Here is a 14,585-nt window from a genome sequence, read left to right as displayed (position 1 = left end):
TGTGAGCACCATCCTACAGGCTGGGAAAATAGATTGCTTCAGCAGCAGCCACTTTGGACAGGATGAGCATTTCTTCATGGGCATCGCATAGCTTTGTTTGGAGGAGTTCTGACACCCACCTAGGTCTGCTTGGCTTCTCTGCCCATGTCTTCTCCTACATGTGGTGGAGGCATATGATAACTCTCCATTGCAAAGGGGACTTGCTTTTCTCAAGCCTCAGTATGACACCTTGCCAGGGCCTGTGTCTCTAAGAACAGGACTGTGGCATGAATCTCTTTACGCACTGAGGGCGCTCCCTTTACTTCTGGGGTGCAGGCTGGAGCTAGAGCGATGTAGTGTCCTGTGGTCCCTCGTGCAGCTCTGACCTGTAGAACTATGGGGCTAATGGGGTGGCCAAGGGCTTTCTCATACTAACATCTACTCTGCAGATGGACTTGGTAACGCACCTCTGTTCTGCTCACTTGGTTTTTGGGGAGGAGAGACTATTTTCTGCTAGTATTTGCAGTAGATACAAGGGAACACATAGGAAAAGCCACAGTTTTTGTTGAACGCTCACCCAGGCAACCTTCAGCTGCATGAACCAGAATTTGAAAACAAACCCCTTCTTTCCCCGCATCCCAATTTGTAGTTGGAGGTAAGTAATCACCCTCGTGTGAACCTTGGTGTCCTTGACAGCTAGCACTAGTCCTCACTCATACTTTTAGTATTAGACAGCAAGGTTGTGTGGAGAGCACCACTGGTGCCAAGAAGATATTAAACTGGAGACAGTAACCTGTGTAGCAAGTTATTCCTTTGCCCCAAGTGGGCATCAAGTGAGGCTTTAAAGTATTGGTTAGATACTGGCAGAGAGGCAGCTGCTGTTTGGAGTATTTCCATGTCGGAGAGAGGGAAAGTAAAGAAAAAGAAAGAATGGATGTTTACAAGCTTATATTGTGCATGAAACATCCCACGTGATCATCTCCATGAGCAGCCTTGGGCCAAATTTATCATTTGCGCAGCTCACTGACATCAGTGGCGTTACTTGTACATCAAGGACATACATATCGTTGTAGGTCTTATTTTAGGTTTTCTCAGGAGGGCTAGACTTAGAGCTGACTGCTACGAAAGAAGGCTGAAAGATTCGAGGGAGGAAAGGTTTAGCAACTGAAAAGAAGATGTTTTCTGTGTGGGGAGTAGCTGGGAGCCAGGAGACCTGAATGGTGAATATCTTCTTTGGTCAGTAAGGGAAGTGTTTTGCCATGCATCCTGCTGAGAAATGGAGCCTCAGAAGGATGGTAGCTACAGAGTTACTCATGTAAAGCGTGAACAAGTAAAGGATGGTTAAGGACAAAGAAGGGGGAAAGAGGAGAGGCTGTGCCCAAGGTCCTGGTCCAAGAGAATTTGATGTAAAATTCAGTCGCCCTATGGCTACATGGAGACAGCCCTGTATGGGGAGGAGCCTTTTTTTCTCCACCTGTGTATGTTTTTCTTCAGCTTTGGGTTTTGGGTTTTGGTTTTTTATTGGTTTTGGGTTTTGATTTTTTTTTTTTTGTGCCTTGTCATTTTTCTGCTAATGGCTCTACTCATATCTCTGAGCTATGGTGTGGTCAAGCCAACAAATCTCAGGTCCCATTACAATTGCTGTCTACCAAGCATACAGCTCATTAAAATATGCAAATCCACAAGTTGACACTTGTGATTCAGCAGAGAACACACATTATTTGGATGACACATTAACAGAAACTCATCCTTGCTTCCCCCTTCCTTTCTGGGAGTCAGATTTCTGAAGTTACAAATCTCTAAAATAAAATATCATGAAAATTAGGTGGCATAGGAGAGCAGGAGGTGATGAGCACATGTCCCCTTCCTCTCTGCTAACGCGTGCAGGAGACAGTGCTGGCAGCACAAGGGGATACTGGGTGCGTGTGCCTCAGTTTCCTCGCAGTTGAAGGTGGGGTCATAAGGCTGCTGAAAAAGGTAGAATTGCTTCAGCTGATGCCTTATAAGATGCCTTATAGATGCCTTATAAGACATACTTAAGGGCATGGGGACAGATTTCAGTTTTAGAGGGTCAGTTGGTCCCATGTTGTCAAATGGCATCTTTACATTTAATCACAATCAGTCTCAAAGTGGTTCTGGGAGGAGAACCCCTCTGAGGTTTTCACCATGCTTCCTTGATGTTCAAACATTGGTGTCTGGTGCAAAAGCCCAAGAAAATGATCCTTTTCTTAGCAGGAGGGCAGCCCTTGGGGAACAGCATGCCGTGGGTGGATAGAGAAAGTATGCTCCCTGCAGGGCTATTGCTTGTGTCCTTGCAAGTGAAGTGGCTGATAATCATGGATCCAGTCGTGACGGCTGCGTGTCTGGTGCAGGTATGGTGAGGGAATTGGAAGAAGCGTTTTCTGTAAAGGGAAAACCAGAAAAGAACCTGATTAGTTTAGGGCTGGGTGATAGGGATGCAGTGAGCAGAAGTTGCTGAAGAGGGAGAGTCAGTACAGACCTTGAAAAGAAGAAAATACACAGAAGGTATTTTAATAGGGAGAGAGAGAAATTGTGCATACCTTTTTAGTGTTTTCCATCTCATGTTCCCGTGGAGCCCCACGAGACTTGCTCCTGTCTAGGAGATAACTCTCCATCTCAGCTCCTTGATCTTGTCCTGACTTCTGCTCTCACCCCTTGACTTGAAGGTTTGTCATGTCCTTTGTGTGGGCATCTCACAGCTGTGGGCTTAGCCCCATGATTTCAGGAGGGATTTGGGAAGTGGAAAGTGGGAGCAGAAGAAATGATGACGGAGCAGAGTTTCCTGGGATCTTTCTGACCTCTCACTGAAGTAGAGAGCGGTGATTTGGGGTGTGGGGTGTCATTGGGGAAGGTGAAGCAGCCCACTGGTCTGAGAGGCATGTGGCAGGCAAGCAGTTTGCTCAAGGGCCACGTGGGATCTGCAAACCGGACGGTGCTTTCTATTCTCTGAAGGTTGTGTGGTGAGCGGGAGAATTTTGGCTTCTCCTGTCTGTTCCCTTTAGATATTGTTTGTGTTACCTGCCCTCAGATCAGCTCTTAATTCAGCAGCTGTCGTCAGCCAAATGTGTGGGAGCTTCCCCTCTCTTCTATGGTGCCTGGAGCATCATCTGCTCTGCAGGCTGTACGTGCAGACCAAGCTTCACTAACAACTGCTGCGGCCCTCCTTACCTTCCTTCCAGATCTAGATGAACCTGTTCTCACCGTTCACCAGACCATCAGCGATGTACGTGGCAGCTTCTACCAGGAGAAGACTGTCTTCCTCCGCTGCACTGTCAACTCCAACCCACCAGCTCGCTTCATCTGGAAACGGGGAGCTGAGACACTTTCCCACAGTCAGGACAATGGCGTGGACATCTATGAACCCCTCTACACACAGGTGAAAAAAACCAGACCTCCACCAGCTTGTGCTGAGCGTCTTGCTGATGCAGGGCACTCTGTAGTGGATGGCGTTTCTTTCCCTTGTGGATTATGATGCTGGGGAGAGGGTGGTGGCCGCTGCAAGGAGTGCTGTCTCCGAAAGGGCTGGTAGAGCCTACTTCTGTATGGGGGTTCCAGGGAACAAGAGGAGCAGAGCAGCAGGAGGGAGTGTGACAGCCTAGGAGTCCCTTCCCCTTTTTGTCACTGTCCCTGAGAGCAGGTCACAGCTCCCCCAATGAGGTTACATGTCTGTTGGATGGCTGAGACTAAAATCCAAGCAAACAATCCCAAGATTGGGTCTCCTCTGTCTCCCGTTACTAATTTTATTTTCTTAATTGAGTGCCCAAGCTCCATAAATCAGGGGAATTGCTTCCTGTTTAGCAGTGTGAGTGAATGGCAGGAATTGCTGTGGGATCCATGAGGCAAATGATGAAGAGCTTTTCCTAATGGCTATAAGTAACAGAGGCAGCCCTACTGTCTGGGCACTTTCTGACTGTCATCCTGTGACAGGGTATCCACATCCTTTCTGCTTCTCCTGCTTGCCTGTGCTGGACTTGCCCCTTTGAACGCCACTTTCTTCACAGTAATTAGCCTGCCAACGCAGTGGGAGACAGAGGGGAATTTTTCTTTTGCCAAGGCACTCTGGGCATGTTATCCTAAGCTGAGCTCTGGCCCTGAATGTCCTTCAGATGCTAACCAGCCCCAGCGCTTCCAGCAAGGCTGCTTGTCCACACGAGGCAGTGATGGGTGGGAAGGGAGGGCAGAAAGGGACGCTCCCCAGGCACCCATTTCATCCCACGCACCTCCTCGCGCTCCCGAAGCTGGGCCCTGAGCACATTCTGGCCGAGTCTGATTTCTGAGCGATGCTCAAGGCAACCTTTCAGTTAATGTAGTCGTGTTCATATTTTATTGAAACACACTGTCTCTGTAGGTCATGGAAATGGGCAGCCAAATGGAAACGTTCAGGGGGATGAGGAGAGAGAAGAGAGCTGCAGGTTAGCGGCAGATTTGCAGAAACGCTGTAGGTCAGTTCTGCTGTTGGGCCCTGAAGAGAGCTTTGTCTAGTCCAGGGCTATGTTGCAACCAACCAGGACATCCCTGGTCTTAGAGGAAGCCACCATGGGCTCTTCCAGCTTTCCCTAAGCTCAGTGTAATTAACAGGAGACATTGCTTAATGAGAGGATGTCTTAGGACTTCAGATATTTTCTTCAGCTAAATAAGGCATGTGGCAGAATTTCACCATATTGCAGCATTAACGTGTAAACGACCCAGCATCCTGCAGCTCCTGTCAGGCAATGTTCCCACCGTGATGGGTCGTTCCCAGCTCTGAGAGAGGGTGTTAGGACTGCGGTGCTCACACAGGCATGCCCTTATGGTCCTCTCCATAGCACCAGCATAAACCTGTGAGTTTGGGTTGGTAAGAGATGAAATTAAAAAAAACATACCTCTGCAACACTATTGGGAGGGGAAGATCTTGCTGGAGCTCAAATCAGTATGTTTAACAAAGCACCCTTCGCAGGTATTTGTAATATTGTCTTAGAGGTGAACTGGTATCAGTGTCAGGTAGGCTTTTACATTAAAAGGGAGGTGAAGAGTTTACTGTTTAAGCTTTTTAAAACTTATTTACACTGAAGGTTTATACACATTTACCCAACATTTACTAATCAATAAACAGGATACATATGACACTGTAAGTAAGTAGTTGACATGCACATTGTAAATGCCGTAATTTGTGTGGCATAGCAACAAATCTCAAGGGACAGGACTTTCATAGGGTTATTGGTCTCCTAGGTATTTATCTTTCTAATTTACTCAGTTCAGATCCTTGTTCTCTGCATATTAGCATGCCTGAGCTCATCGTCCAGTCCCTTGAGGTTGTCCTCAAGAGGATTTGTCGTGCTGACACCTTTTCACATTTGCAGGCAATTATGGAATGGTTTCTCCAAAAGAGATTTAGACAAACGCAAGGAGAACAACAGCGACAAGCTGTCGTGGGAAGACATATGAGTTGCAGGGTGTACAAACCACAGGATGCATCTCAGAGCTTTCCACATTCCATAATAAAACTCTACAGAACACATCTATTGTTAATTTAACAACTTGATTCTGTTTCTGTAACAAGCCAGTAACTAATGGAGTGCCAGGGAGTGATTTTGTTTGTTTGTTACCATAGTATGAGAAAAGGCTATCAAAGTCCGTGCAGTCACTCTGGATTTACACCAGCATAAATGAGATTAGAACCTGGAGAAGGGAGATCAGAAAGTTTTGGGGGGTTGAGTATTTCTCTGAATTATCTTTTTTTTTTCCCCCTGTACCGCAAATTTTTACAGCCTAACTGTTGAACTCGTCACATTTAGGCCAGCATTAATGCCAGAATCTGCTCTGATTTACTTTGGTTTTGCAGTGTTGAGACCCAATGACGTCCCTTGGGTTCCTACCGACATCTTGGTATGAGAACTCAGAGTCTGTTCTGGGACATTTAAGGTTTTTCACGTTCTGCAGGATGATTCTGATGGCAGTTGATGAGAAATTATGCCTAGACCTGTTCAGCAGTGCTTTCACGTTAAATGTCAGTCGGTTGCTGGGTGTTTTGAGAAATCCTGGAGGTGGAGTTACCACTGCAAACATTTTGTGTCTCCTTTACATATAGCTAGGGGGGCTTGGAGTCTGCACAGTTCCCTGAGGTTTTGACGGGAGCTGCTGGCAATCTGTCAACTTTGGGACAGGTTATGGACTTGCAGTGATGAGCTGTGCTTTGTATACCTGTGTCTTTTCCCCCCCTCTTTTTCCCAACTCCCAGGGTGAAACCAAAGTCCTGAAGCTGAAGAACCTGCGGCCCCAGGATTACGCCAGCTACACATGCCAGGTGTCCGTCCGCAACGTCTGCAGCATCCCTGACAAATCCATCACCTTCCAGCTCACAAACACCACAGGTAAGAGGGGACGCAGAGGGTCCCCGCAGCCCTCCGACCCCTCGCCTGCTCCACAAGCCGTTACCCCTCCCGGAGGGTAACACAGCACCCTGTCCAGGGCCTGCAGCACCTCACGTTCAGGTACATGGCTGCTAAGATTACAAATCCTTCACGCAGAAGTTTTGTGGCCAGGGATGCTCTAATTTCTTGTATCTCTGCGGATAGCCGGTGCCTTGGCCAGGGCTGCCGTGAGATCATTAAAACAGACTACGTGTAGGTGTTTAGGTGTTAAGGCACTATGTAGTTTTTAATCCAGGCACTGGTTTATTTATTTATAATTCTAAGTGACTTTAAAAATAGATTTCGTACAGTCTAGAGCGGGGCAGATGCTGCAGGAGTTCTTACGAATAATTCATTCGTGTGTGACTCTGGCCTGGTTTGCCAGGCTGTGCTCTCAGCACCTCCCAGCTAACAGGCTCCGCTGGTGCCGATGTTTGTGGAAAGCAAATATCTCTGGTGCCTTCCCAATAAATAAATTTTACACTGATATTCATACTGGCAGTGCTTGAGTGCGCCTCCAGTTGCAAACAGAATCAGTTTTGTGCCTCTTGCTTGACCTGCAATAACTGACTGATAACTGAGTATCATGTACCAAATACTCGCAAGGACCTGATTGCAACCCATCCATTAAAAAAAAAACACAAAACAAAACCACACCCACCAAAAAACCCTACCCACAACCCCCCCCCATGTGTGAATAGTTTCAAATAATAAGTAAGTGTCAGAAAATCGCTTCCAGCCCTGGGGTATTCCATGATCAGAAAGAAAGGCATTGTAGTTGTTTGAATTATTCACCTCTCTAATGTAACACAAAGTGGTTTGCATCCCTTGTGTCATCTTTGTGCAGTGGAAACAGAAATCTTTTGATGTTGCCAGCTGTTGATGGGATATTGTTGATACTGCATAAATTATGTTTATTGATCTGACTTGAGCCCAAGGTGCTGAACAATAGTTGCATCATTTTATGTGGAAAGAAGAAAAATAATGAGCTTAAGAAAGTGAACTATAGCTAATATCAGAAAAAAATATTCTCTGTGTAGTAAGATCTTGGAACATGTCTCGAGCAACTCACACCACTGCCTAAATTTCTCTCAGGATGAGACTGTAGCAAATGCTGGAATATTCCCTTTAAAAACTTATCTTGTGCTCATGATAATGAAAGGGATCTCATACAGCTCTTCTTCCCTGTTGTGTCTTTACCTTTGAAGAGTGAGAAAATCAAATTTCTCTTCATGTCCACTCCCCGCTGCCAGCCCAAGCACAGGGAAACTGTCCTTCATTTCAGTCCAGCCCCTTTACTGGGGAAAATGTATTTTCAGGTTGTAGCCAGATCAGAAGCCAGCGATATGGCTGAATTTACACCGTCTTCTTAGGTACCTACCTAAGCTCTGAACCCGGACCTCGTAGCACATACATCTAGTTCTTTTTTCCTGTTGTCTGGGTATAGATGCATATTTATACAGTTACTGTGGAGCCTGACACTACAAGCTCAAAGAGGCCATGGAAAATGTGTTCCTAGCAAATTGTATTAAAAGCTGGCAGTGAAAATGAAGCTGGCACTGCGGTGTGAGCAGGGTTTGTGTTAAATAACACAAGTATATTTAACGTGAAATATTATCTGGCTTACTTGCCCTGTAGGTAGTATTGTGCATAGATGAGAAAATATCTCTAAAGAAAAAAAATCTCTAATTCTCTCCTTTTTTGCATAGGTCTTTTCTTTCCCTCTTGCGCTTATGCTTTAGCAGCCTTCATAGGCTTGGCTGTGCCCAGAATCCTGAGCAGCTTTGCTCAGGATGCCTTCGCCTTTGCAACTGAGGAGGGCCCAAAGGGCACTGAGGTGCATGGAAATCGATCTCTTAAATATTTATAGACCTAAGTACTACAGACCTAGAGGGGAATTGGTGGGTCAGGTCATGCAAGGCCAAGGGAAACTTCTCTTCCCAGTTCATTTGCTGTTCCTCAGCTGGCTCACTTTGGCTCCTCTGGCCAGTGGCCTTCGGGCAGATCGTAGTCTCTGGCAAGGAGATGTGCTTCTCCCGAGCTCTGTGTCAGCAGCTTGGCCCTTGCAGCAGGGGATGGGTTCTTGGTCTGCAACCTTAATGGGAAGGAGGTTTCCCCTGCTCCTCCTCTGTCTTGCTGTTGTTGTGTGGCTCTAGAGCAGCAGGTTGGGTCTGCAGAGCCACAGGACCAGCTCAGCACTGGGCTGTTGTCACCTGCTCCAGCAGGGTCAGGCTGACGTTTTCCCCTTCCTTGATTTCTGCAAAATTAAGCAGCCCAGCTGGTTAATTCTCATGCAGTTTTACTGCAGCAAATTGGACTTCAAAGGGAATTGAAAGCGACTCTTTGTTTTTAATGGTCCCCTTGCTACTCGGCAGACTCTGCCAGCAGGTTTTCTGAGCCAAGAATAAAAGGAATTGCCACAGGTTACAAATAAATGAGATTCATCTCCTGCATAACAATGTCTCTAGACTGTTAACCTCTGTCTGCTGACAGGAGTGGGAGTCCACGCAGGCTGCCACAGCCAGGGCTCCGTTTTGGGGCACATCATGGGAGCTTGCTGCCTGGAGCTGTGCGGGTGGCAGCTTTGCAGTTTCCCTGCCTCCCTCTTGCATGCACACAGAACCTACCCTGAGGCAGTACTGGCACCAGCACGTCACTTTTTTTTCCATGTTGCCTTGCTCAGAACATGTCACTGCTGGGCAAGATGAGTGTTGTTCAGATACGGGCACATCAAACACCGCAAGATCCCTAACTCTTAACCAGAGCCTGCAGGACCTCTGGTTTGTGCTCCCCAACTCTGATATCTTCGCTCTGGACATAAGCTGGTCTCAGCCTTTCTCTGGCTCTGACAGGGACGAGTAGAGATTCCCAGGCAAGATGCTAGATCTGTCAGCTTGTGTGTGTCCTGTGAACCTGAGACCAGTTCAATGTCAGAGGGCAGGAACAGCTATTTGATATCAGCTACGCTCATCTGACAGCCTGTTAGTGACAGGAATGTGTCCTGCCGGACCACTACCAGGGTGAGTTGAGCTATTTCCTTCCTGGGCTTCGCTGAGTCTCATGACACCACCTGGAGCTTGGAGAGGGCTTACAAATCCTTCCTTTGCCGATTAGTGCGCGTTAACCCTTGCATGCTGTTTCCAAGACTCCAGCAGAGAGACCTCTCAAAGGCTCTGAGTGCAGGCTGTGGCCTCCCGAAATTCAAGGACTCCAACCACTGGCCTCAAAATGACCAGTGCAGGTGGCAGAGGAGCCACCTTCTTCCTTAGGCACAGCTGGCCACCTCTGGCACGAATAGCATGTGCCGTGGCCAGGGCGAGGACATTTGATTCAGTGCACCAAAGCAATATCCTAGCATGGCAGTAGTTGCGCTGCTAAATTATGTTGCCGGTGCTGAGGAGAGAGCAGTCCTCCTCGCCTTGTTTGTATGGGCTGTAATTCAGAGATCCAACACAAATCCAGCACAGCTCATTAACGTAGGGTCCAGGGAGAGAAGAGGCAGAAATAATGATGCTGTTAAATCAGGCTTCATGAATATGGAACAATGTCTTATTTTGCATTATTATGGCTGTTACTCAAAACATACTCCCCGCCTTTGTGCTGGGGACTGCTACTTTCTCAGCTCTGTCTGGATGGAGCCAGTGATGGTGCTGACAAGGGCTTTTAAAAGGCTTTTCATGGATTAAATAGAGAATACAAATGGAAGTTTTCTGGATCAGTTCCTGGAGGGGGATGTAGTGAGAAGGATGCAGAAATAAAATAAACCAAAACAGGTACTAGGATATTCCAAGGAGAGGTTGTCTAGACATTTTGAATCGGTCCCAGTTGTTCAGTTGTGCATGAAAGACAATCCCTGTGACCTGGTCTGTAGCCCCCAGGTCTATAGAGAAGTGTATTTGACGCCTGTGGAGGTGAAGGAGGTTAAGAGCAGGTGCAGAGCTGCTGTTGATCGTCTGTTATGGTGCAGACAGGTCCTGGTCCTCTGTGTCAGGTTCTGAGCTGCAAGGGCCAGCTGCCTGGCAAAGGCTTTGCCTCTCAAAGACATCTAGTTGGGTGTAAGAGATGGGAGAGGCATATCATGGGATAGCTGAGGTCCTTTTTTAATGGCAGACCTTCTCCAAAACTCCTCCTTGGGATGGCAACTGTGTATGGGAGGAGTGTTTCAATCCCAACTGTCCTTGAACACAAAGAGCAGTTGGGTTCAAGCAGGCTCCTCTGAGCCTGTCCTTTCTCCTTCACTTCTCAGTCAGGGTGGAGCTCTGGTGGTCAGGCAGAAGGAGCAGACTGTGACTGGGCATGCACCTGGTGCTCTGCCTGAGCTTCCCTTGGGATTGTGAGAACCGTCTAGCAAACACCGACATCCCAGTGAGCTTCCCAGCATGCTTTGGATCGGGTCCTGAGATGCTGAGCTCAATCCATGCTTGCAGCTTCCCATGGCTGGAAGTTCCCGTGCCTGCATCTCTTCTCCTGCCTTTTTTTTTTCCTTTCTTTCTCAGGGCTCAGTCCAGTGTGCTGTTTCTGTCCAAGGCATAAGCAGACTAACGTGATTCATACAGTAGTGTTGCAGCAAAGGAGATACAGGTGCTCTAGTAGGAGCTACCAGTTGAGCCTTTTCTCTAGTGATGCTTCTGCAGGACCTGTCTAGAGCCAGGGGAGTTACATACAGGGAGAACAGAAGGCACTGTGGTGTCTGCAGGGGCGTGGGCTGGGTGCAGTGCAGGTAAGTAATGCAGAGCCACAGCAGCTTTCCATCGCCCTTCTGCCTTGTTGCAGTTGTTTGCATCAGGAGTCAAGAAGCCTCTAGCCTTGGGTTTTCCACTACTGAGTTTTGACTGGTTGCCCACTCCTACCTGTGCGAAGGGGTTTCATCTACTTTTCTTCTGACCTGAGTCCTAAGCCTAGAGAACCTGCACTAAACGCTGCTAAAATACCATACCTAGCTTATGCCCCAATTCTAAGCACTAGCAGTGGAGTGTTTTAGGTATGACCTCCATTCTAGGGCGGTGTGAGGTCCTGCCTGCAGTGTTTCCTAACCATAACAGAGCAGGGTGCTCAGACTCAAAGACATGGTAACGATAATGCTTTAGGTTCACAAACACCTTGTATTTGTAATTGAGTTCATGGATCCCTCCAGCTCTTCCTACTCAAACCAGCCATCTTCAAGAAAAAATCCTAGAAAGTATGAAGCTGTGCACAGGCAAATGGGTGGGTCTTTTTCAAGCTCCGAAGTGTCCCTCTTTGTACTCTTCCAGCCCCACCTGCTCTGAAGCTGTCTGTCAATGAGACACTGGTGGTCAACCCTGGTGACAACATCACTATGCAGTGCTCTCTGACGGGCGGTGACCCACAGCCAGAGGTGGTTTGGTCTCACTCTCCTGGCCCAATGCCTCCCAACAGCCTTGTGCAAGGAGGCAACCTCACTATCTGGAGGATCCGCGTGGAGGACTCGGGCTACTACAATTGCACGGCCATCAACAATGTGGGGAACCCAGCAAAGAAGACAGTGAACCTGCTGGTGCGGTGTAAGTTGCTCTTTTTCTCAGAGCGTGGTTTTTCAGGTTGGAGAGGCTAGATTTGCATTTCTCCTGACTGTTCTTGTATAGCTGAGGGTGAATGTGATACTTAGCAGAGATTAGTATTCTGGAGAAGCCGCTGTGCAAGCTTCTTTGCTCCCAGACCAGCAGCTGTGCTAGCACTGCTTGCAGCCTCATCCAGGGCTGTAGCACTGTCCTGGACTAGAGAATGATCCCAGGCTGCCAGATGTGAGGCCCTGGGGATCTGTTGTGGGAACATAACTGGAGGAGGTCTTGAGGCAGGTTTTGCATGGAGATGTTGCCTTCCTGAGGAGCAAAGAGCTGTTGTCCTGTCCCATGCAAGACACTTTGCTGTCCCTAACCAGTTTTGTACTTGTGTTCATCCCAGCCATGAAGAATGCCACGTTCCAAATCACCCCTGATGTGATCAAAGAGAGCGAGACCATCCAGTTAGGGCAGGACTTGAAGCTCTCGTGCCACGTGGATGCTGTCCCTCAGGAGAAGGTTGTCTATTCCTGGTACAAGAACGGGAAACCAGCCAGGTTCTCAGACCGGTTGCTCATCACCAGGAATGACCCCGAGCTCCCGCCTGTGACCTGCAGCTTGGAGATTATTGACCTGAGGTTCAGTGACTACGGCACCTACCTGTGCGTGGCTACCTTCCAGGGAGCACCCATTCCTGACCTCAGTGTGGAGGTGAACATCTCGTCAGAGACAGGTGAGCCTCTCTGTGGCAGCTGGGGGCCCCAGGAGAGCGGTTGGCATCACTAGCTGCCGCCCACCCCCATCCCTCTGGCTTTTTTGAAGGACCTTACATGAGTGTCTTGAATCCCAGTGGGAAGAAGTATCACATCCTCAGGCAAGCATTTGGCTGAGACTGGAGATGTGTAATAGTTACAGATCATCTGCCAGATGTGTTGTGAACCAAGCAGATCTTCCTTTATGTTTTCTCCCTATGGAAAGTCCAAAGTGCAGTCCAGTCAAAGCTACAGAGACAGGTTTAGAGTGTGATTGTTCAAAGAAGCCTGCAAATTGTGAAGGAAGAAAAAGGGGGTGGTATTTCACTAAATTTCAAACGTCCCTTTGCTTAGAAGGGAGTAAAAGAGAAAGCAAGCTGCTCGTTCCTCTCTTTGGCATTCCTTATGAGGAATGTCCCTTTTTTCAGAGCTGTGGCCAGGAAATTGGTATCATCTGTCATAGCAAATTGTGTGAAGAGCTTTAATGTTTACTGGATTGCAATTGCAATCTGTCTTGGGCACTCTCTATAGGACTCCAAGTGTTATAAATGCCTCCCCCCTTTAAAATCAGGGACAAAGCTTCACCCCATGGCTTGGTGAGGACAGGACTAATCTGTAACTGTGTTTGTCAGTCACCTTGGGGACTGAAATGCAGGGTCTCAGGGCTGCCTTTTTGCTTCTGGGGAAGTGCTGGGTCCAGCTCTACTCTCCATTACATCCATGTCATCCTGCTGCCTTTCCAGGACCTTGGGGTCCTGCCTTTCCAGGACCTTGACAAAGCAGCATTGGGCTAGTAATCTGGTGAGGACTCTCAAGGGGCCCAGCTGCCCACAGATCTTGTCCTGAACCTTCATGGAAAGTTTCTTCTCAGTCCCTGGGTGTGCTGGATCCATTGGTCAGGCTGATCCCAGTCTTGATTCTGGACGTTGCTCACTTCAGCCCCCCAACAGAAGGTGCTGTGACTGCTTTTGATGCTTTGGGAAGCCCCTGTCTCCCAGCAGAAATGCTGGAGCCAGCCTGCTCCCAATGGACTGTGCCCAGTGCTCATTAGCAGCCTGGAGACTGAGCTCTGACTGTGCCATGGACCTACTAAACACCGAAGGCTGGTGTTTCACTTCTGCTGGCAGCCTGGGCATGTAGGTCTCTCTCTGTGCCAGCAGACACCATCCCCGTTGTACCAGCAGGGAATAAAACCTGGGGAACCCCCCAGTCCTGGTGCAAAGCTGGCTCTCCCGACCTTGTGTGGCTGCTGCCGCCAGGAGCAATCCTTTTTGCCCAAGATCACTAGATGGCAGAGTGCATTTGTGTTTAAGACTGCAAGGGTAGGAAGGTGGCAAAGGGCTGGGAGACCCTGAATGATCCCACCAAAAGGCTGGGCAGTGTCTGTGGGTGCAGGTATCGGTCCAGGTGCCAGCCGGCCACGGCCTCAAAGGAGGTGTCTGTGGTGGCAGGTTGCCCCGTGCTCTGGCCCAGCCGGTGGAGGGTGAGCCCCACATGCTCATGTGGATGCTGCTGATGGGGAAGGACAAGGAGGGAAGCCCGGAGTGTTTGAACACCTCTCTTTGGCATCCTGGGCCAGGGGGACCGCTTTGTGACCCAGGGAATGAAAATGGCCATCCCCGCTGGAGCAGCCCTTCACGCAGCAGCTGAGCTGACAGACATGAGCCACCTCCGACATGTGGTTCCCACATAAAAACCCAGCAGGTTTTCCCCAGACCGCAGGATCAGAGCAGGAGGGCAGCAGCGGTGGCTCCATGTTTCCCTGCTGAGCGAACCCTGAGCTCGCCAAGGTGGCTGCCTCCACTAAGCAGCTCTGAGGAGATAGCTTTAATTAAAAAAAAATCTTCAAATGCAATTTACAGCTTTTCCCCATGGAGAAAATTGCCTCTCGCCAGGTGAGCAGCTGCCGGCAGTGCTGTGTGCCG

The 14,585-nt window shown here is 48.6% G+C and overlaps 1 protein-coding gene across 1 annotated transcript in view; it reads left to right on the top strand.

The window, feature by feature from the left end:
* The window catches only part of MDGA1 (MAM domain containing glycosylphosphatidylinositol anchor 1), a 146,746-nt gene that overhangs the window by 53,983 nt on the left and 78,178 nt on the right, over positions 1 to 14,585 (top strand). The window contains exons 4-7 of the mRNA XM_075497408.1: positions 3,180 to 3,376; positions 6,218 to 6,350; positions 11,642 to 11,911; positions 12,312 to 12,641. Coding sequence (XP_075353523.1) covers positions 3,180 to 3,376; positions 6,218 to 6,350; positions 11,642 to 11,911; positions 12,312 to 12,641 — 930 coding nt within the window. The remainder of the gene's footprint in view (positions 1 to 3,179; positions 3,377 to 6,217; positions 6,351 to 11,641; positions 11,912 to 12,311; positions 12,642 to 14,585) is intronic.

This window comes from Mycteria americana, chromosome 3 (genome assembly GCF_035582795.1).
Source record: "Mycteria americana isolate JAX WOST 10 ecotype Jacksonville Zoo and Gardens chromosome 3, USCA_MyAme_1.0, whole genome shotgun sequence".
Lineage (NCBI taxonomy): Eukaryota > Metazoa > Chordata > Aves > Ciconiiformes > Ciconiidae > Mycteria > Mycteria americana.
The sequence above is the reverse complement of the archived record's forward strand: the minus strand, read 5'-3'. Positions and strand labels throughout refer to the sequence as shown.